General features: G+C 40.5%; 1 protein-coding gene across 8 annotated transcripts in view; it reads right to left on the bottom strand.

The window, feature by feature from the left end:
• The window catches only part of ptprub (protein tyrosine phosphatase receptor type Ub), a 516,837-nt gene that overhangs the window by 342,409 nt on the left and 149,777 nt on the right, over positions 1-24,651 (bottom strand). For 7 of the 8 annotated variants that reach the window (XM_062991366.1, XM_062991365.1, XM_062991364.1 and 4 more), the window contains exon 2: positions 18,710-18,841. In XM_062991366.1, the coding sequence (XP_062847436.1) occupies positions 18,710-18,841 (132 nt within the window). The remainder of the gene's footprint in view (positions 1-18,709; positions 18,842-24,651) is intronic. The other variant, XM_062991362.1, reaches the window with a different exon arrangement.

Here is a 24,651-nt window from a genome sequence, read left to right on the forward strand (position 1 = left end):
ACAGCCAGTCATGCAGCTGGGTAGACAAAATAACGGAAACATGAGCAGAAAAAGAAGCTTGATTTTTTATTTCATGCAGGTCAGGGCTGTGATTATTCCAGCACCACGTGTTAACACTGAGCACATGCGGGAATAAACTGTGGAACGGGTGCCAATCCCTTGCAGATCAACACCCACATGACTATCACAGACTCACTAACATTTTGGCGTTGATCATGGTAAAAACAAAATCCATCTCAAGAGCTGGGAGAGAAACAGAGTATCTAGTAAAGATGTGAAGAAAATAACAGCTGCCTCACCTACTAAATCACAATTCCAAACACAGCCTCACAGGTGATTTATTCTGGGTTGATCGTTATTAAGAGCATGTATCAGCTATAAAAGCTTTAATAATTAGCACTTGGATGTGTGAGATTTTAAAGCAAGTGTGACAGGTGGGGTGTGATTGAGCTCAGGGCTGCAGCGACAGTGAGAAGATTGGAGGATGAACTTCAGAGTTAATTAGTGGTTACACCAGTGGTGGTTAATTACCCTGTGTATTTAATCCCTGTTTTGGTTTCCGCTGGTGTGCTGCCTCTTGTGTGTTACGTGTGCAGAAGGGAGTAAAAGTCTGGAAAGCTGAGCTGCTTGACCTGCTTTAGTTAATTAATTATAAATTATTATTAATTGATTATTAATTAGTAATTATAAGTAACTAAGTAATACATTGTTTATTATTATTATTTTTATTTATTGTTAGTATTATTATTATTAGTAGTAGTAATAATAATAATAATAATAATTATTATTATTATTATTATTATTATTGTTATTGTTATTGTTATTATAATTTTTATTATTACTATAGTTTTACCACTATTATTATTATTATTATTATTATTATTATTACAGAGATAAAGTTATTATTATTATTATTATTATTATTACAGAGATAAAGTTATTATTATTATTATTATTATTACTATTTATTATTATTATTATTTATTATTTTTATTATTATTGTTAAAGCTAACCCTTACCCTAACCCTGACCCTTATCTGATCAGGACACGGGGGGAAAGCCTCCCAGCAAAAACTAGATGCAAGTCTACATATATAACAAAGAAAAACACACTTTCCGTTATACTCACTCATACCTAAAGAAAACCCACATAAATAAGAAAGGAACAACTCCACACAAACAGAGACCAGAGGCAAAACCTGAAGCTGTGCTGCACACATCGTCGCGTCAACCGAGACTAGCTCCAATTAACCTAATGGAACAACTTTGGACTTGTGTGAGCAAGTCCAAAGGACATGGAAAAAACATACAAACTCCAAACAGAAAGGACTAAGACCCAATAAACCAAAATACTTTAAATTAAAAAATATTTTATGACTCTTACCAATAATTTGGTTTCATAATTACATTTTTATTCGCAGACTTCATGAGATGCTTATATCCAAAGCAACTTAAAATTATGAAGAGCAAATAAGCAATCGAGAATTAAGGGTCCTGCTCAAGGACCCGACAGAGGTAACTTGGCAGTGGTGAGGCTCAAATCAGCAACCTTCTGATTACTAGTCCAGTACTTTAACCACTCAGCTACCACTGCCCTAATTATTCACACGGTTCAAAAGGAGCAAATTATCCATCCTTCTGTTCTGTCACCAATAGTATAACACTGATTTGGACAAATTAGTGAAAATGTTAAAGTTTCAAGGCTATTAATAAGTAGCTTGATGTTCCTAAGAGCATGGCTGTCATTATAAAAAAAAGGCCCATGACTGAACAGAGAGATTGTTTAAATGGTCGAGAAAGAACCAAGCAAATCTTACAACACATATTCAAGTGGACATTCAAGATCAATGTACAAGAGTTTCAAGAGTTTATAGTCGCACTAGCTATTATATAGCTGTCTGAATAAAAATGGGCTACATGTGGAAGACCCAGATAGATCCATGTTACACAAGGATGAAACAAAAAGACCAAGACTTTGCCAAAATAAGTTTTGAGAAATCATGATTGTTTTTAAAGAGCGTGCTTTGGACAGTAGAAACTAATTTGGAGCTTTTGCTAAGTCGAACTCTGTTTACAGGAGAAAAACAAACCTTTGAATGAAGAAAAAACAACATCATGACTACAGGGAGAACTGTCATGGGTATTTCAGCAAAACAAAGTCCTAAAAATGGACAACAAGAAAACTGAAATTTATTCTGAAGTGGTCTGATATGAATACTGATTTTTAGCATTTAGCAGACAATTTTATCCAAAGCGACTTTCATTATACAGTCTAAGCAATTAAGGGTTAAGGGCCTTGCTCAAGGGCCCAACAGTGACAACCTGGCAGTGGTGGGGTTTGAACCAGCAACCTTCTGCTTACTAGTCCAGTACCTTAACTGCTGAGCTACCACTGCCTCAATTACCAATTCTATTCACTGTTTGTGGAAAGAGCCCAAACCTGAAGCATGAAGATGGCATCCCTCAAGGTTTAGATAGCTGTTTACTAAAGAAGAGTGAGAGAAGTGCAGAAATTTAATTCTGAATTACAGAAAACATTGACCGCTAGGCTACAACTGTCCACAAGAGACGACTGTTGCGTATACCTTTTACTTTTACTAGCCTTCATCCAAAGCAACTTACAATTGAGAGTATACTGTACATTGCAAGCAATTGAGGGTTAAGGGCCTTACTCAAGGGCCCAACAGTGGCAAGCTGGCAGATGCGGGGTTTGAATCAGGGACTTTCTGATTACTAGTCCAGTACCTTAACTGCTGAGCTACCACTGCCTCAATTATCAATTCTATTCACTGTTTGTGGAAAGAGCCCAAACCTGAAGCATGAAGATGGCATCCCTCAAGGTTCAGATTACTAAAGAAGAGTGAGAGAAGTGCAGAAATTTAATTCTGAATTACACAAAACATTGATTACAGGGCCACAGTTTGTTGCGTATGGGGCTGCATAGCTGCAGACCAGTCAGGGTGCCCATGCTGACCCCTGTTCACTGCTGAAAGCGCCAACAATGGGAATGTGACACAATATTAAGAAGGTGGTGATAATGTTATGTCTTATCGGTATATACAGTGTATCACAAAAGTGAGTACACCCCTCACATTTCTGCAAATATTTCATTATATCTTTTCATGGGACAACACTATAGACATGAAACTTGGATATAACTTAGAGTAGTCAGTGTACAGCTTGTATAGCAGTGTAGATTTACTGTCTTCTGAAAAAAACTCAACACACAGCCATTAATGTCTAAATGGCTGGCAACATAAGTGAGTACACCCCACAGTGAACATGTCCAAATTGTGCCCAAATGTGTCGTTGTCCCTCCCTGGTGTCATGTGTCATGGTCCCAGGTGTAAATGGGGAGCAGGGCTGTTAAATTTGGTATTTTGGGTACAATTCTCTGATACTGGCCACTGGATATTCAACATGGCACCTCATGGCAAAGAACTCTCTGAGGATGTGAGAAATAGAATTGTTGCTCTCCACAAAGATGGCCTGGGCTATAAGAAGATTGCTAACACCCTGAAACTGAGCTACAGCATGGTGGCCAAGGTCATACAGCGGTTTTCCAGGACAGGTTCCACTCGGAACAGGCTTCGCCAGGGTCGACCAAAGAAGTTGAGTCCACGTGTTCGGCGTCATATCCAGAGGTTGGCTTTAAAAAATAGACACATGAGTGCTGCCAGCATTGCGGCAGAGGTTGAAGACGTGGGAGGTCAGCCTGTCAGTGCTCAGACCATACGCCGCACACTGCATCAACTCGGTCTGCATGGTCGTCATCCCAGAAGGAAGCTGACGCACAAGAAAGCCCGCAAACAGTTTGCTGAAGACAAGCAGTCCAAGAACATGGATTACTGGAATGCCCTGTGGTCTGACGAGACCAAGATAAACTTGTTTGGCTCAGATGGTGTCCAGCATGTGTGGCAGTGCCCTGGTGAGAAGTACCAAGACAACTGTATCTTGCCTACAGTCAAGCATGGTGGTGGTAGCATCATGGTCTTGGGCTGCATGAGTGTTGCTGGCACTGGGGAGCTGCAGTTCATTGAGGGAAACATGAATTCCAACATGTACTGTGACTTTCTGAAACAGAGCATGATCCCCTCCCTTCGAAAACTTGGCCTCATGGCAGTTTTCCAACAGGATAACGACCCCAAACACAACCTCCAAGATGACAACTGCCTTGCTGAGGAAGCTGAAGGTAAAGGTGATGGACTAAACCCAATTGAGCACCTGTGGCGCATTTTCAAGTGGAAGGTGGAGCAGTTCAAGGTGTCTAACATCCACCAGCTCCGTGATGTCATCATGGAGGAGTGGAAGAGGATTCCAGTAGCAACCTGTGCAGCTCTGGTGAATTCCATGCCCAGGAGGGTTAAGGCAGTGATAATAATGGTGGTCACACAAAATATTGACACTTTGGGCACAATTTGGACATGTTCACTGTGGGGTGTACTCACTTATGTTGCCAGCCATTTAGACATTAATGGCTGTGTGTTGAGTTATTTTAAGAAGACCAAAAATCTACACTGCTATACAAGCTGTACACTGACTACTCTAAGTTATATCCAAGTTTTATTTCTATAGTGTTGTCCCATGAAAAGATATAATAAAATATTTGCAGAAATGTGAGGGGTGTACTCACTTTTGTGATACACTGTATATATATATATATATATATATAAATATACTGAGATTGCTAAGTGTTAAACAATACAGGAATATGTGGCTGTGTGTGTGTAAGAGAGAGTGAAATAACTGAAAAAACCTTAATTATTTAAAATTCCTAAATAGTGCAAAATCTAACACATATTTTGCCCTTCACTCATAAATAAACGATTTCTTTTGAAAGAATACTTCAACAAAGTTCAGTAAGATCTTTTGTTCTGTCCATCTTCTCTAAATCAGCAATCCCTCACATCATTATTATTTTCTCTTTGCTGATTATAAAATAAATTGCAGCGCTGCCACACAAGACCTGCAACATTAACACATTCATCACTAAGGGATTTATCGTTATTTGCATGGGTTTATTCATTTCCTGTATTGTCTCCTTTTCTGCAAATGCAAATGAGCAAGTTGTGTAAACTTGGAACGTGTAAAACAATTATTTCACATAATGAGGGCTTATCTAATCAGGCTGTACAAGGGTTGTGTGGACCCATTTGTTCTAAATTACACAAGTAAATCTTTTCAGTGGTTAACAAAAAAATCCCCATTTTGACACCAGAAAGAAGTTTTAACTGTTTTTACAACCAAAATCTGCAGGACCTTAATAAATCCACTTGTAAATAGAAGTGCAACGATTAATCAACAAAACCAACGTCAACGAAGGAAATAGAACCTGAATTATTTGTATGTAAACATTGCATGTATAAATTGTGAATATAGGCTAAATGTTTTCCCATACTCCCACATTTAAGGTACATACATACATGAAAAGTATATTAAATAACAGAAACAAATGTGGTTGTGTGCTATATATAGCACACAACGTGCATCGATGACTCTGCAACCGCCCATGACCCTGTCGCCGGTTTAGCACGGTTCCTTCCTTGGACCATTTTTGATGGATACTGACCACTTGCTGCCTGATATATCCCACCCACTAACAGGTGCTGTGATGAAGAGATCATCAGCGTTATTCCCTTCACCTGTCAGTGGTCATAATGTTATGCCTGGTTGGTGTATGTGTGTAGGTTAATGATTTAGTCATGTTTCCACTGCATTAACCTAATCAAGGTAGCAGTGGGTTTAAAGCCACCCAAAAAAATTGAATCCTAGCTCTGCCATTCAGCTACTGTTGGGTCCATGAGCAAGGTCCTTAACCCTGTCTGCTCCAGGGGCATCAAACAATGGCAATCATTGACTGTACACCTGTGTATGTAAATATTACAAATAAAGGCATTCATTCCAATCAATGTGGCACTGATACAGTGAGAACCTGCAAACCTCCCCCAAGATAGTAACCTGAAGGCAGATTTAAACTCAAGACTCCCAGTGTAGTTAAAATTTTCATTGATGTAGCTGGAACACTGCCTGAAATAAATGCTGTGGATCCCAATGTGTATTACACATGTATTACCAGATCAAGAAAAATAAGAAAATAGACAGCAGGTAGTTTTTACTGCATCATTCCCAGAATCTAACCACATCCCTTAATAACCCTGGACCCCTAACAGATGTGGCCTTCTATAGCCTGTTTCTATCTTCTTAGCTCTTGGGCTCTGTGCTGTTAGAGATGAATGAGGCTGGAGCATTAGTGTGCAGGTAACGTACAGCTGAGGCTCATGGCTGTGGTTCGGAATGGGTCAGGTAATAAAGACCTGCTGATTTTCCACCGGGGTCTATGACTGAGAACACTAATAAACAGCATACCTACAAAATAGAACTGCTGTGCCACTAGCATCTAATGGAGGTTCTTTAAGCGGGTAAAATATCAGAAAAGGGATCAGAGGCTCGCCCCAGAGGCTCGCCCCAAAGACCAGCTTCATTAGGAGTACGTCCAGTTACAACCAGACCTTTATGTTGCAAATACTAACATTAATTCTGCCTCTTAAATGCCCCCTTTACACTCAAAGCTTGGGTCATTATGATGTTTTCTTTAATTTGTTCACCGGGTTGCATCTAAAAGACCCCCAAAACCACATAATGATTTACACAAATGATGAATAAGATTTGGCACCCTATATAGGGTGTGTTCTTGCCTCGCACATCGTGTTTCCAAGTCGTGCCAGACCTCACAACCATGACTAGGATTAAGTGGTTGCTGTTAATCAATGAATAAAAACCTTTAAAAGTTTATCAGCTACATTTTCTCTCCACTTACAGTCATTTACTTATTATTAATGATTCCACAAAGTCATTATGGACACATTACAGACTCATTAAAGATAGGTAACAGCTTTTTTTGTTGTTTCCTGAAGTAATTAAGCAGCAGTATCTTACTTCTGGTATTTAAATAAGGTACTAAGTTTCTAAAAAGTAATTTACAGAATAAACACATGGTATCTGCTTGTATTCTCCTAATTATTAAGCTCAAGTGCACTGATGGAGTTATGATTAACTTAAGTTTGGGATAAAAGTACAATTGAAATTCCTCCCAACTACTAATTGACTGCCTGTGAGTTTACCCATCATTCCCTTCTCTCTTCTGAGATGAATCCTAGCTTCCACTTCTTCCCACTTCTAAATAAATAAAGAGGAACAAAGAAATAGCCACCCTAAACTTCAGCCCAATATTTTGCAAGTTTCCTTCCCTTAGTCCCATAACCACTTTTCATTCAGTATAGTTTGTGTATATTTGGCCTGCACTCGTAAATTATAGAATGCCTTTATTTGTCATATATACTGTACATATACTAGTGTACAGTACAATGATTTTTTTAGCATATCTCAGCTTCTTTGGAAACTGGGGTCAGATTGCAGGGTCAGCCATCATACAGCGCCCCTGAAGCAGAGGGTTAGGGGCCTTGCTCAAGGGCCCAACTGTGACTGCATGGCAGAGCTGGGATTCTAACTCTAAACTTTTTAGTTAATAGCCCAAAGCTCTACTCACTAGGCTACCACTGTTTATGTAAAATATTTACAAATTACAATTATTATACAGTATTTCCTTCAGTACTGAACAGATGTACTGTGGGTGACAAAAGTCTGAGAACCTGAAATCATTAGTTGTGATGGGAACCTGGCGTGTTTGCATCAACAATGTCAAAAACTCAATACGGACTTTATCACAGACTGGACCGAATAATGAAGAACTCCCATTATTTACATTATTATTTTTTTTGCTAGTTATAACATTTAGTTTAATTTAATTTTGTGTTTGTATGATTTGTGTAAATCCTATTTATTTAAATTATCCTCCAGGCCACCCAAGAAGGATGGGTCCCTGCTGAGTCTGGTTCCTCTCAAGGTGTCTTCCTATAATTTTAAGGGAGTTTTTCCTTGCCACAGTCACCCTCGGCTTGCTCAACAGGGGTTTTTGGTCTGTTGGTCCTGGATTTTGTAAAGTTGCTTTGAGACAATGCCCACTGTAAAAAGCACCATACAAATAAATGTGGCTTTTATTTCCATTTTGTTATATATTTAATACAATATTATAATTACAAATTATATAATCAGCATACCACTTTCAGTCTGAAGTTTATTATTTGAATATAAGTATTAATTAATATGTGTTTTGGTTATATTTATAAAAGGTGATCAATGGCTGCAAATGTATTAAACAAGCTTTTGATAAGTAAATAAAATCCACCTGTTTAAAGTTGTCTGATTAAATTTTTGGTGACCTTTTGTATAAAGAAACTGAAATGTTCAATTTTACTTTAAAAGGATTATCAATCAAAGCCACCTAACGTTTTACTTACGTGTCTAAACAGGTTTATCATATTGTTGTTTACTGTGAAGAATTAGAATTTTTTTTTCATATAGTTTAAACAGAATACGACCCAATTGTACATTTTTGCAAAAGACTGTATTTGTAAAAAATTTTTTTGTTTTGTTTATGCATTTTCTCCCTTTTTCCTCTCCACTAATGCCGACCCCGTCTCTGATTTGAGGAAAACAAAGCTAACCCACGTCCCCTCCGACACGTGGGCAGCAGCCGTATGCATTTTGTCACCTACACTTGACGAGTGCAATGCGGATCAGCACTGTGTACAGAGAGACACACCCTGATCAACGCACTCTTTCCTCGTCCTATGCGGGCGCCATCAATCAGAGGTCGTAGTTGCATCAGTTATGAGAGAGTCCCTATGCGGCTTAATATCCCTCCCCTATATTAACAACAGGCCAATCTTTATTCACGTGGCCGCCCAGCCGTCAGGCAGAGCTGAGACTTGATACGATGTATTCGAGATCTCAGCTCTGGTGTTCTAGCTTGTGTTCTTACCGCTGCGCCACCGCTGCTGCGCAAAACACTGTATTTTTAACCCAAACTGTTGATTTTAAGCTAAACATTTTTACTGCTACGCAATATAACACAATATACTGTACATATAGTGTCCAGTCTGTGTTAAGCAGTGATAAAAAGTAAATTTTTTTCTTTAATAATGATCATTATGATTTTTGTATAACACTAATTGATAAAAGCTCCAGTCAAATTATCATTCACATACACTTAAGGAATTGGTTTACATATTAAAGCAAAAAAAGAAAGAAAGAAGACAAGATGAAATCCCAGCTAATAGTGAAAAGATGAAATCCTAGCTAGTTAAATAGTTACCACTTTAAAATACAGGACTGTATTAGTAATCAATAAGCATATCAATTCAGTTTGTTAATAAACCTGAGATTTAGAAGCAGTCAAAGAAAGTAAACTTTGTAGGCAAACCCAATGAGGCAACAAAGCCATTGTAAAGCCTTTATTAATGCCTCTGCATGTCTTCTACACAATGTCCATCAGAGATCAGAGACAAAATGACATGATTTTACTCTGTCCCACCAGAGGTATAAACCAAACAGCTTCCACAGACGCACAGATAAGAAGCAGCCATTTCCCAGCTCTTTACACGGGCTTATTTATCCAAGCCCTAGGAACCTCACTCATTTCAGAGGGGAAATTAAATAGATGGTAAACAGAGCATCTAATGCCCAAGAATCCTATTACAATATTTTCTCTTCCGCTAGCACTCTTTATTCCTTAGATAGCACATCTTAATTTTTCTCAAGAGACGTATATTCCGGCTAACCCGGATAAATTTACTGTTACACCGGGTACAGGCGAGTACAGCTGAAAACAGGCCTATTGACCAACCATGAGCACAATCACAGGATTATTTCAGAAATATCCTGGTACCTTATGAAGTCATCAAAATGTAAAACAGTAACATTAACACTTTTTGCATTGTTGTCTCATTGACCACTTCAAATGTCAGAATTTGCCCAATGGGATTTTCCCAATGGGTATTTATCAAGTTCTGTAATGACTTCGAATCATTGTCATGTTGGAACGTAATCCTGGGAAACGTCCCAGTCTGAGGTCCAGAGCGCTCTGGAGCAGGTTTTCTTCAAGGATCTCGGTGTACTTAGCTACATTCATCCTTCCCTCTATCAGGACTAGTCGCCCCGGTCCCGCTGCTGAAAAACATCCCCACATCATGATGATGCCACCGCCATTCTTCACTGTAGGCATTACTAGATGCCTACAGTAATAGAAGTCTACCAGTAGTCTGCGATCGAAGTTTGCTTTTCTAAGGATCTGTAGAAAGAGTCGCTGTTGTGCCTTTTGACTATGGTAGAGGAGTTAAGTGCCCAGCTGAGATCATCAGAAAAGTGGACACCCTAGGGCATCTCAGTTGATGTTGTATGGGTTGTGTGCATGGTTCTTAGTCCGCCTGGAGTCCACAATAATCTCATTGGTCTTCTGGGTGTTAAGCGCCAAGTAGTAATTGGCACACCACACGGCCCCTGTAGCCATCTCATCATCGTCTCTGATCAGACCAACCACCCTGGCATTATCTGCAAATTTGATTATGGTGTTGGAGTCATAACCAGGATTGCAATCAGGGGTGAATAGGAAGTACAAAAGAGGCACGCCAGCGTTCAGAATTAGAATCAGAATTAGAATCAGGCTTTATTGACCAAGTATGCTCACAGATACAGGGGATTTGTCTTTGGTCTCATCACACACAGCTCTCTCTCTCATACACACATTCACACATCCATACCTGTAAACATTAACATGTGCAATTCACATTATAGGTTAATAGGTGCTGTTATTCTTATGTGCAATACAGAAAATATATAAAGTAAGTGTGAAAGGACCAGTGTATGGAATGTTGTGTGTCATTATATGAATTAAATAAGTCATTTGTAAGTGTGCAAGTGTCCCGAGGATGAACAGTTAACATGATGATTAAGAATGACGGGGGTGGCACGGTGGCTCAGTGGGTAGCACCGTCACCTCACAGCAAGAAGGTCCAGGGTTCGGTCCCCAAGTGGGGCAGTCTGTGTCCTTTCTATGTGGAGTTTGCATTGTCTCCTTGTGTCTGCGTGGGTTTCCTCCTGGAACTCCGGTTTCCTCCCACAGTCCAAAAACATGCAGTCAGGTTAATTGGAGATACAAAATTGTCCATACATTTTTTTTTACATTAAACTTCTAAACTGATGAATCTACCGTTTCTGTCATGAATGTGACCAAAGTGTGTAAAACATGACTTTGAAATCCTGATAAATAAATAAATAAGAATGATGGTGGGCACCCAGGTGGCGCAGCAGGATGTTCTGCTAGCACACCAGCGCTGAGATTCTGAACTTCTCGGTTCGAAACACGGCATTGCCACCGCTCGGCTGGGCGCCATCTAGCAGGCACAATTGGCAGTGCCTGCAGGGAAGGATGACCGGAATATGTGGCCTCTTCAAACGCTGTGTACGGACTCTGATTGGCGGATAGAGGCGCCTGTGCAGAGTGCATGGGTGGAAAAAGTTTCCGTTAAGGGCTGCGCATGGGTCGGAGAAGGCATGAGCAGCAATATACCTTCCTCAACTGCAAAAAATCGGGGATCCCCAGCAGTGGAAGACAAATGGACTACACTAAATTGGGAGAAAAACGCATAATATATATATATAAAAAAAAAAAAAGAATGATGGTGATGGACGTTGTCCAGTCTAACAGACTGATGTCTGTTGGTCAGAAAGTGCCCAGCTGCAGAGTAATGTGTTAGAAAATGATATTCTAGTTAATAGCACAAGAATGACCTGTTGTATATAATTTAATGAGTCGGTAAGTAAGCAATAAGTCATTTGGAATAAGCATATTGGAACCTGTGAGTTCAAAGTATACTCCACATAAAGAAAAAGTGCAATATACTGTAGATTAGTTTATTAAAATATGCATAATTTAACTCCACACTGGGAATACTGTATTACTTTTCAAGTCAAGGCTGTGAATTACAACCACAAAAATAAGAAGAAAGAAAATACCCATCTATTTGTATTCACACTACTGCCACTGGCCTTGAAGCACGGTGAATGAGGGGGCCACCAGCTTTAATTAAACCCAAAGGGAATGATATTAATTGCAGTGTGTCGATGACTCAGGGATAGAGATCTACGTGAACAGCGTGCTTATCAGTGGTTATGGAGCACCGCTCATATTCCTACAATGCTTATTACATGTGTCTAACCTTCCATTATTTAACAGTGAGCAGGAAATTATTCTGTGTATGCAGAGGTGTGCAGAGGAGCAATGTTACTGAAGTAGATTTTCTGTTTGTTTTTATTAGGATTATAATGTCAAGTTTAAGCTTTTGGTTCATGACAGGAACGGTAGTTACTCATTACACAAGGTTCATCAGCTCTCACAAGGTTATATCAAATGCAGTCATGGACAATTTAGTGTCTCCAATTCACCTCATCTGCATGTGGACTGTGGGAGGAAGCCGGAGCACCCGGAGTAAACCCACGCAGGCACGGGGATAACATGCAAACTCCACACAAATAATCTCTATACAAATAATAATAAAGCAATTGAAGTTTGCATTATTTAATTTAAGCACCAACACATGCATTCCATTATACACATTATACACACTCCACACAGAAAGGACCCGGACCACTCCACCTGGGGATCGAACCCAGGACCTTCTACTGAAGGAGAAATACAAATACTTAAAAATATAATTCATTCATTCATTCATTCACTCATTCATTCAGTCAGTCAGTCATTGTCTGTTTTAACGCCGCTTTATCCAGGTCAGGGTTGTAGTGAGTTTGATTTATTGGGTGACACCCCAGACAGGTCGCCAGTCCATTACAGGGCAAACACACACACACATTTTAGGGCCATTTTTAGTACCTTCAATTAACTGCATGTATTTGGGCTGTGGGAGAAACTGCATGTATTTGGGCTGTGGGAGAAAACTGGAGCACCGGGAGGAAAGTCACACAGACACAGGGAGAACATGCAAACTCCACACAGAAAGGACCCTGTCCTTTCTGACCATTCTACCTTTGAGGCAACAACGCTACCCACTGCACCATTTTATAAGAATTAAAATAATAAAATAAAATAAATAAACAAAAATAAAGTAATAATAATAGTAGTTATAATAATTGTACAAATAATAAAAATAAATTAAATTAAATACAAATTAAAATTAAAATACAAATTATTTAATTTAGGCACCAACGCATGCATTCCATTATACACATTATACACAGTGTTCACCTGCACCATTAAACACTAAAAAGGCACATAACAGGTTCCAGTACTGTTAAACTACTCACTAGTGGCCACCAATTATGTCTCTTCCTTAAATATCAAAAATAAATAATAAAAAATTAAACATGGGTGGCATGGTGGGTAGCACTGTTGCCTCCCAGCAATAAGGTCTTGGGTTCGATTCCTAGCTGAAGCAGCTCAGGTCCTATCTGTGTGGAGTTTCCATGTTCTCCACGTATCTATAGGGTGTCCCAAAATTCACGCAAGATTTGAATTTGGCGCCATTTGTGCATTAAAGTGTTGCCAACGGAAAAAAAGACAGCGTGACAGCTCACAGTTCAGGGTTATTAAAAATGGAGCGCTACACGAAAGAACAACGCGTTTTCATTGTTGAGCAATATTTTAAAAGTAATGAAGGTTTGGCAGCTACAGTTCGCAATTTTCGTACAAAATATGGTCAGAATAGTGATTTAACTTCATTTCAACAAAAGAGTGCGTATGTGCCAGCAAAGCCGTGGAGGCCATTTACCCAATATGCTATTCCATACATAACCCTATACTGTATACTTTATGAATGAATAAAAAATTTACAATTTTTCATTAAAAACCTGTGTTCTCTATCAAAATTACTTCTTGCGTGAATTTTGGGACACCCTATATATCTATCTATCTATATATATATACTGACTAGGCATAACATTCTGACCACTGACAGGTGAAAAACACTGATTATCCCTTTATCACGGCACCTGTTAGTGGGTGGGATATATTAGGCAGTAAGTGAACATTTTATCCTCAAAGTTGGTGTGTTAGAAGCAGGAAAAATGGGCAAGCGTAAGGATTTGAGCGAGTTTGACGAGGGCCAAATTGTGATGGCTAGACGACTGGGTCAGAGCATCTCCAAAACTGCAGCTCTTGTGAAGTGTTCCCGGTCTGCAGTGGTCATTATCTATTAAAAGTGGTCCAAAGAAGGAACAGTGGTAAACCGGCGACAGGGTCATGGGCGGCCAGGGCTCATTGATGCACGTGGGGAGCGAAGGCTGGCCCGTGTGGTCCGATCCAACAGACGAGCTACTGTAGCTTAGATTGCTGAAGATGTTAATGCTGGTTCTGATAGAAAGGTGTCAGAATACACAGTGTGTCGCAGTTGCAGGCTGTTTTGGCAGCAAAATGGGAACCAACACAATATTAGGAAGGTGGTCATAATGTTATGCCTGATCAGTGTATATATACATTCATCACATGGTCTAGCAGGGTTTAAAATAATGGTTTACAGACTCTGCATTGAATGCATTTGAACTGTATGGAAAAATTGCCATTTATTTATTTTTTAACCTTCATTGTTTTATGAGTTAATTCAAATAAAGAAAATAATTTAGTTTATTACATATCATTTCTATTTGCATAAACAGTTGCATTTTATGTCCAACGTTAATCTCTTATGAATTATTAATGTCTTAATGGACATTTCTAAGCACCATGCTTTAACATTCTATGCTTAAACAGAACTAATAGTTTCTTCTATTGCCTATAGCAGTAATTGACCTGTGTTGTAATCTTGTTTTGATGTGCAATTCCCCAAAGCACCATATTTCTCACCGAGCCTCTGTATCTAACTTAACGTCGTGCTTTCATCGCCGAGAAGCTAAAGCACTCGATTATCTATCTTATTATCCATCACGACATAATCTAATTAGCATTGAATCTCTAATCAGATCTTTTCTCTCGCTCGGCTAAATAAGGTATGACTGACGACGACATAATGACAATTAAAACCTCGTCCGTTTGTTGTCATTCTGAAAAGCGTGTCGCAGTAAGAGCATTGTCATGCATGTGTCTTACAGCTAAGCAGGATTTCTCATTCAGGGAAGGCTGCCTGTTCAAGCCAAACACATTGATTGGCGTATTGATTCGTTAGGGAGAAGACAGGGTTTCTAATACATGCTGAATGAAACTGTTTATAGAGAGGCACATGCAGCTGGAACAGTCCCAGTGATGAGTACTAGTAACGTGAAAGATACACTCACTCACTTTCTTAACCGCTTATTCAGTTAGGGTCGTGGTGGTGGTGGTGGTGGTGGGGGGTGCTGGAGTCTATCCCAGCTTTTCAATGGGCACAAGGCACACAGTAACACCCTGGACGGGGCGCCAGTCCATCACAGGGCAGACACACATACACACATACACCAATTCACCTATAGGGCAATTCAGTGTCTCCAGTTAACCTGACTGCATGTTTTTGGACTGTGGGAGGAAACCGGAGCTCCCGGAGGAAACCCACGCAGACACAGGGAGAACATGCAAACTCCACACAGAAAGGACCCGGACCGCTCCACCTGGGGATCGAACCCAGGACCTTCTTGCTGTGAGGCGACGGTGCTACCCCCCGAGTCACCGTGCCGCCCTGAATACAATCAAGGGTTTCACTTGTGTTAGATATATAAACAATCATTTATTTATTGTCTGTTTTACCACCTCTTTATCCTAATCAGGGTCGTGGTGGGTACGATTCACTGGGTGCAATGCAGGAAACACCCTGGACAGGTTGCCAGTCCATCACAGGGCAAACACACACAGACACACTTACACCTAGGGCAATTTTAAAAGCTCTAATCAACCTTACTGCACATCTTTGGACTGTAGGAGGAAACCGGAGCTCCCAAAGGAAACCCACACAGACACGGGGAGAACATGCAAACTCTACACAGAAAGGACCCAGACCACCCCGCCTGGGGATCGAACTCAGGACCTTCTTAATGTTGGGCAACAGTGCTACCCACTGAGCCACAGTACTCCCATGCCACACTGCATTAGCCAGTATTTAATTATTTATTTTTATATTTTCTCCCATTGTCTCCCAATTTAGTGTAGTCAATTTGTCTTCCGATGCTGGCGATCCCCGATTTTTTGCTGCTCACGCCTCCTCCGACCCGCGCGCAGTCCTTAACAGAACCCTTTTTTTACCCATGCACTCTGCACAGGCACCTCTATCCACCAATCAGAGTCCTTACACAACGTTTGAACACCCCGCCCACATATTCCAGTTTTCAAAATCGGTGCGGAATGTCCCGCTGTGCCACCTGGCCGCCCGCCATTATTTATTTAAATATTTGATATCTTAAAATTGTCTAAATGAGAAAGAAAATACCACTTAAGTTGATTATCAGTTGTGATGTGTTATTTAAACACCACCCAGAGATTCAAGTGTTCAGGGTGTGTTGCAACCATGATGAAAACTAAGCAGCTGTCACAAAAGCTGAGAGAGAAGAATTGCATTACACCAAAAGGATAAGAAGTAAGAGACTAAAATTCCCAAATCCTTGAACATTCCTAGAGACAACATTGTATGTATTATCCAAAAGTTCTGGCGCAACTGCAAACCTGTCTGAAAGTAGAAGAAAGACCGATCACGGCTGGTGGAAGAGCATTTTCTTACAAAGCTCCACAACTTTGGAATAATCTCCCTGCCTCTGTCCGGGACTCTGACACAGTCTCAATGTTGAAGTCTAGACTGAAATCGTATTTATTTACTCAGGCTCCCTTGTAGTTATGCTGTAATAATTAGGGGTGCCGGAGTATAAAACTACTCTTTGTAAAACTGACATTTTACTCTTAACGATTTCACATTGTAACTACATCTTCTGTTGTTTTACCCCGAGGTGGTTCTGACGGAAACCTGTTTACCCTCTCGAGGTTAAAGACTGCAAGTCGAGACTGCAGTGCCAACAATGCTGCTCCTACTAGATGGGATGGGGTTATTTATTTTTTTGTGCTAGTTATAACTTTTAGTTTAATTTAATTTTGTGTTTGTATAATTTGTTTAAATTCTATTTATTTAAATTATCCTCAAGGCCACCCAAGAAGGATGGGGGTCCCTGCTGAGTCTGGTTCCTCTCAAGGTTTCTTCCTGTAATTTGTATATGTTGGTCCTGGATTCTGTAAAGTTGCTTTGAGACAATGTTCATTGTAAAAAGCGTTATATAAATAAATTTGACTTGACTTGACTTGCATGTTACCTCCTATATTATGAAGGCATTTTTTATAAAGGCATCTTCTTATGAACTTTACCTCTGCCCAATCAGCTTTATCTGTTTATCTAAAATGCCTTTAGTACTGTGAAACCGTCAGTGCATCTGTTTTATTTTGTTATTCTGATTACTCAATCAGTGCAATAATATCCGACCAGCTACAACAGTGGTAGCCTATCGGGTAAGGTACTAGACTAGTAATTAAAGGGTCGCTGGTTCAAGCCCCACCACCGCCAGGTTGCCACTGCCAGGTTGCCCTTGAGCAAGGCCCTTAACCCTCAATTGCTTAGGCAGTATACTATCACAGTACTGTAAGTCACTTTGGATAAAAGCGTCTGCTAAATGCTGAAAATGTAAATTTTCTCCCAATTTAGCATAGGCAAACCGCTGCTGGAGACCCCGACGGCGTCCAAGAACGGGGTATACTTGCCTGACACACACTCCCTCCGATGTGTGCGCAGTCCACCAATCCCTTTGCGTACGGAGGGCCACGCCGCAATCTCTGAGCTCCTCCACTTTCTCTACAGGCACCCTGGGTTACCCAGGTCCTTACACAGTGTTGATAACCCCACCCCTTAGTTTGATCTTTACCACACAGCAGACCGGAAGCCAATTATGCCTGCTAGAGGGTGCCCAGCCGACCGGTAACAGAGCCAAGATTCGAACCCGGAAATGCATTTTGCGGAGTAATGACCTGCCTTGTGTGGTGAAAATGAACCTTGGTGACAACTGGACTTTGCCGCAAGATGATGAGCTCAAGTACACTTTCAAGTCAACCAAAGTTGGTTATGGAATCGGTCCTGGAATATCCTGGAAAACTCAATAAGCTGGAAGCTCTTGCATGAGAAGAATAACTGAAGATTGGATTGCATGACTATGTACTATTGATGTGGTAGAGTGAAAATACATGTTTCACTATTTCTATGAACTCACATCGACACCAATGACGTGTTTTGTAAAAGTTATTTGCAATAACAATAGCATAATCTTACCATTTTGTGATTGTCAGTGTGTGTGTATGTTTGGGTGTGTGTATCAATCACGCTCTAGCAGCCTTGCAGGCTGGCTGAACATATGTATTGGTCCCGGAGTGTGGAGACACTAACAGGAGCTAGCGGCAGCCTGCGTGATTATGGCTGATGAATTATGCACAACGGGCATCTCAAGGTTGATTTGCTCAGAGCCGTACATTCCTAATAAAGTGTCCACGCCAGTAAAACCCTGTTTATTCTGACAGCGTGCTCTCTCAGGAGCTGCAGGTTTGGGAATCTACTTGTATCCATGGATAGCAAGACATGAAAAAACATAAAACACTAGTTGTTATCTCTTAATACCTAAAGCAAAAGCAAAGCAAAAACAGTGAGTGTCTGCAGACACAGTAACACAAACAAAGCTCTGAGTCAGCCACCGGCCCCCGAGCGTCGCCCGCTCAGAATGGGGGCACATGGTGTGAAATAGTTTGTTAGAAGTGTGAAACAGGCTGGTGAAATGAAAATAGGCAGGCCAGATGAATGTTGGGTAAGCTTACCATGCGGAAGATCTGGGGTGACGTGAGATAAGGAGCTGGTGCGGAACAGCTGCCAATCAAAATCGTCCTCCTCTCCCTGGCTGAACTCGCACAAGTTGGGGTCTGAGTCCTCATCGAAAGTACAGCCGGCTGCTAAGGAGAGAGAGGAAGAGATTCAGTCTCCATGTGATTGGACAAATGAGTCTTTATAACAGCTATGTGCATTCAGATCCCCCCCCCCCCCCCCCCCCCCCACACACACACACACACAGACACACACACTTCCAATTTATCAATGTAAAAAAACATAAACATATTTCTCTCACTAGCTTTGCATCATGTTATACTCTGTCTTATTATGGTAACACCATCCCACCAGCACTTCAGCTAAGTCTTCATAACAGCTATATACACCGACACCTCCTTGTTTCTACACTCACTGTTCATTTTATCAGCTCCACTTACAATATAGAAACACTTTGTAGTTCTACAATTACTGACTGTAGTCCATCTGTTTCTCTGCATGCTTTTTTAGCCCCCTTTCATGCTGTTCATTAATGGTCAGGACTCTCCCAAGACCACCACAGAGCAGGTATTATTTAGGTGGTGGATCATTCTCAGCACTGCAGTGACAATGACATGGTGGTGGTGTGTTAGTGTGTGTTGTGCTGGTATGAGTGGATCAGACACAGCAGCGCTGCTGGAGTTTTTAAACACCGTGTCCATTCACTTTCCACTCTATTAGACACTCCTACCTAGTTGGTCCACCTTGTAAATGTAAAGTCAGAGACGATCGCTCATCTATTGTTGCTGTTTGAGTTGATCATCTTCTAGACCTTCATCCGTGGTCACAGGATGCTGCACATGGAGTGTCAGTGTCACTGCAGTGCTGAGAATGATCCACCACCTAAATAATACCTGCTCTGTGGTGGTTCTGTGGGGTTCCTGACCATTAAAGAACAGCATGAAAGGGGGCTAACAAAGCATGCAAAGAGATAGATGGACAACAGTCAGTAATTGTAGAACTACAAACTGCTCCTATATGGTAAGTGGAGCTGATAAAATGGACAATGTGTGTAGATACGAGGTGGTTTTAATGTTATGGCTGATTGGTGTATATTTACATATGGTCAAAATGCCAACACCCCCCATATACCAATGTAAAAAATATAAACATATTGCTCTCACTAGCTTTGCCTAATGTTATATTCCATCACTGTTTGCATTAGTTGTTAATGGGACACTTATTATTGTAACGTTTTCCAACCATCACTTTGGCTAAGTCTTTATAACAGCTATATACATTCAGATATGGTAAAAAAAAAAAAAAACACCCCCTCGAAACATGTAAAAAATATAAACATATTCCTCTCACTAGCTTTTCTTAATGTTATAATCTTACTTTGTTCACATCAGATGTTGATGGGACACTTAGTATTGTAACTGCATGTCATATATGCATGTCATATTGTCACCAGCACATCACTCGCATAAGCTCTGACTTGGTAAAAGTGTCAGTAATTGTAAAACAAACATTTTTGGTAAAAACGGGCTGATTTGCAGGTGTCAATCAACCATTCCTAGCAATAGCATTCACAGCTAAGTTACCTGGATAGTCGCGAGTATATTCAACCACTGTTTTAATGGTATACTTGTTTTAAAACCTATGCAAAGTCTCATTACAGTGATGCGTGTATAACATAGTAGACAGTAGTAGCTTTCATCTATTATTATTATTATTAGTGTTTGTTGGATTAAAGTGCAAGTAGTTTTATTCCTAACTACAGCCAGCTTTCATCCACAGTGAGTCATTGAGTCATTATGAGCAAGAGAAAGGGTTCAGTCACGTTCACCAGTGTTTTGGCAGCCTCAGAAGTTGAGAGCAGGAGAAAAATGAGTAGTCAGATGATAGAAGTATAGAATAGTACAAAAGATGAGTCAGTGTTTCGTTATATAATAACTGCCAGTCCAAACAGATATGGTCAATACTCTATTCCTGAGCATCATGGTAAGAAATCGTATTCTTCTTTCGAGTATTCCTGTTATGCCAAGTTCACACTACACGACTTTCCAAGTCATCAGGTCGCTGTACAGTTCACACTACACAACTGGATCTCTTGGATCTCTCGCTGTGTATTTTCACACTACACGACTGATTGGCGATAGGGGGTTTCACACTACACCATCTATCACTAACTGGAATCGCAGGTGAGCTTCTCCGGTCTCACAAAGTACGTTCTGTCACGAGAACAAATGCGAGAAGTGACGAGGGGTTTAATGATACCACGTCCAAAAATGCACGTCAACAAGTAGCGAGCGATCAAAGTTTGTGCACTGATGTGCCGCGTAAAATCAAAGAGAAAAAATAAATGAATCTGAGTGGATTTGGCAACGCGAACAGCATGGATTGTTCTATGGTGAGTTGGAAGTTAATAAATATTTTTGCAATGCAATGTTGGTGTTATGTTTTGTAGAGAACGATCAGGTCAAAAAATACTGTAAAACTTGTGTGTGCTGATGTATTCTGATATAAACTATATTACGCCCCTGTCCCACCTTTTTACACTCCTCCCCTGCGTTTCTCCTCACCCCGTATCTTACGTTCTCATTGGCTGTTCGACATAGCACTCATTGCCAGTCAGGCAACTCAGATTCAGATATCTGACATGCTAGAAATCTCGCTTTTTGGGTAGTTCACACATAGCAATTGAGAGCCAAGCTTCGATCGCCGAGCAAACGCCGAGTTGCTCCCGAGCCGGCAAATCTAGCGCCGACCAGTCGGCGAGCGAAAATCAGGGCAGAAATCGTGTAGTGTGAACTAGGCATTAGGTGTTGTAACAGCGGATCATTCGTCTCGATTTTGCCCTGTCCTGAACATCCTCCTCTGTCACCACAACCGCTTACAGAGAATAAAATGCCTTTACTTGTCATATATACATACACACATGTACAGTACAATTAAATTTTTTTTTCAGAGTGCAGGTTCACAGCCATTGTACAGCACCCCTGGAGCAGACAGGGTTAAGGGCATTGCTCAAGGACCCAACAGTGGCTGCATTGCAGAGCTGGGATTTGATCTCTCAACCTTTCAAATAATAACCCAAAGCTCTACCACTAGACTACCACTCCCTCACTACATCCATAAATCTCCTCTTTGGCCATCTGCTCCATCCTCAGCACCCTTCACCCATACAAATCTCATCCCTCCTCTGCACATGCCCAAACCAAGTCAACCTCTCCTTTCTAACTCCTTCCTACCTCTGCTGTCCTAGTTTTGTCCATCCTCTTCTCTCCCAACAAGAATCACAGCATCCTCATCCTGCCCCCTCCAGCTACCTCTCATGCAACACAGCAGGGCTTACTACTGTCTTGTAAACTTTCCCTTCACTCTGGCAGATACCCTTCTACTGCAGATTATTGTACACCACCCATTGCACTCAGCCTGCACCTTCTTCTTCACCTCTCTACCACATTACTTAAGAAAAATACACTCAACGACAAGTATTTAAACTTGTCCACTTTCACTACCTCAACTCCTTGCAAATTAAACCTTTCCTTCGCCTTCTGTGGCATTTACACACATGTACAGTGCTACCTTGTAACTCGATGTCCCCTAAACTCAAAATTTTTGAAACTCTACGCCCTTCATCAAGAAATTTGTACCCTTAAACTTGATGTTTACCTTAAACTTGACGTGTGTGTGACTGCCACTTTGTTCAGCGCTCGGCTTGAGCTGTGCGGTAAACATCATCAAAGTGTGAATATGAGACGAATCTGCATTTGTGTGGAATAATCGTCAAATCCACTCTGAAAGCTCCACATGTACGTATCTGTGTTTAGCTGGATTTTCCTCCTCCTGAGAGTCTAATATGCTTATTGTTAATCTTAATGTGACTTAATGTATTAAAAGAACAACACAGAAACCCTAAACCTTTCTTAATTATTACTGCTCATAAACTCTCTCCACTAATGAAATTCCTCGCTCGTTGTTTTAGTACAATAAGTCATGTTAAGGTTTGTGCATGAGAAATAACAGCACAAAAAGCGATTTTGCAGCTAGGAATATGATATTCCATGATCAAGCATCTCCATGATTAAGAAGCATAAGGAAACAACAAAGAAGTAAGGGTAAAGTGCAGGTTTTACTGTATTTTTTATTGATGTTTTACTGTTTTTAATTGTATTTCAGTGTTTTTATATTATATTTGTGTTATTTTCAGTGTATAAGTGTCAAAAACAACCCCATTATTTTACATTAGCCTAAAATATATGCAGTTCTACGGGACCACTGAACACATTAACAGGTTTCCCATACATCCTCATGGGAAAAAATACCTTGAAACTCAAAACCTTTACAACTTAATGCCTCTCCCAGAACCAATTTGATGTCGAGTTTTAAGGTACCACTGTATTCTGTTTTACTCCTGCTAAATTTCATTCCCCTTCTCTCCAGGCTCTCCTCAGCCTGCTCCCTACTCTCACTACAAATCACAATGTCATCCGTGAACCTCATACTCCTTGGGGACTCCTGCCTAACCTCGTCCATTAACCTGTCCATGTCCACTGCAAACAAGAAAGGACTCATCATGGTAAGAAATACCAGCTGTTCACTAATAATATTTTTCATGTTCACGTTCAGAGAGAGAGAGAGAGAGAGAGAGAGAGAGTACAAGGATGCTGACAGTGCAGTAAGAGCAGGTGTCATGAAGGTGACTGAAAAAAGGAGCAAATATTAAAGAGGAGATTAGAATATAGGACCGGATGAGAGGAGGAGAGAGGGTCAAGAGGAGAGCTGAACAGAGCAGATGTCCCTGCTGCCCACTCAAGTGTACTTATACACCGGCCATGCATAACATTAAGACCACTGACAGGTGAAGTGAATAACACTGATTATCTCTTCATCACGGCACCTGTTAGTGGGTGGGATATATTAGGCAGCAAGTGAACATTTTATCCTCAAAGTTGATGTTAGAAGCAGGACAAATGGGCAAGTGTAAGATTTGAGCGAGTTTGACAAGGGTTGAATTGTGATGGCTAGACGACTGGGTCAGAGCATCTCCAAAACTGCAGCTCTTGTGGGGTGTCTGCAGTGGTCAGTATCTATCAAAAGTGGTCCAAGGAAGAAACAGTGGTAAACCGGCGACAGGGTCATGGGCGGCCAAGGCTCAGTGATGCACGAGGGGAGAGAAGGCTGGCCCGTGTGGTCTGATCCAACAGACAAACTACTGTAGCTCAAATTGCTGAAGAAGTTCATGCTGTGTCAGAATACACAGTGCATCGCAGTTTGTTGCGTATGGTGCTGCATAGCTGCAGACGAGTCAGTTAGGAAGGTGGTCATGATCGGTGTAAACACCCCAGTGGAAAAGAAAGTCATGAATTCCTAGACACTGATCAGCTAACAAAAAAGCAGAATATTAATAGGAAAAAATTAACTTGGCATACGGTAGGAACCTCCCTGTATATTTCTAAAGGTGTCAATAACTGTTTAAAAAAATAATAATTATGTTTGAAAACAGATTGTCTTATTCTCTGAATAATAAATTAAAACTTGGATTGTCCTCATTTTTTCAGTATGACATGAAGCTCATTCACCAAGGTGAATTTTTTATAACCCTTTTTACTCATCTTTACCAGGGTGACAATAATTGTAGAGGCCAACCTTTAATAGAAGGGTCTTGAAGTATTTTTTGGGTTTAATTATTAGGCTGTCCCACTGCTGCCACTTCTGTTGCCGTAATTGGAAGGATGGCAGGCTGCACACCACATGTAATATCTGTAATGATTTAATGTCTCTTTATAAAACACCCACACAGACAAATCACCCACTGCTTGTGCTGTTATCAGAATTACAAACAAACTCAGAGCCATGCCAACAATGAGATCTTTAATACTTTTTTTCAGATTTGGAGTTGTAAATAATTAATAAATAAATATAAATATATAAATAAATATATAAATAAATA

The sequence above is a fragment of the Trichomycterus rosablanca genome, chromosome 3, assembly GCF_030014385.1.
Source record: "Trichomycterus rosablanca isolate fTriRos1 chromosome 3, fTriRos1.hap1, whole genome shotgun sequence".
Classification (NCBI taxonomy): domain Eukaryota; kingdom Metazoa; phylum Chordata; class Actinopteri; order Siluriformes; family Trichomycteridae; genus Trichomycterus; species Trichomycterus rosablanca.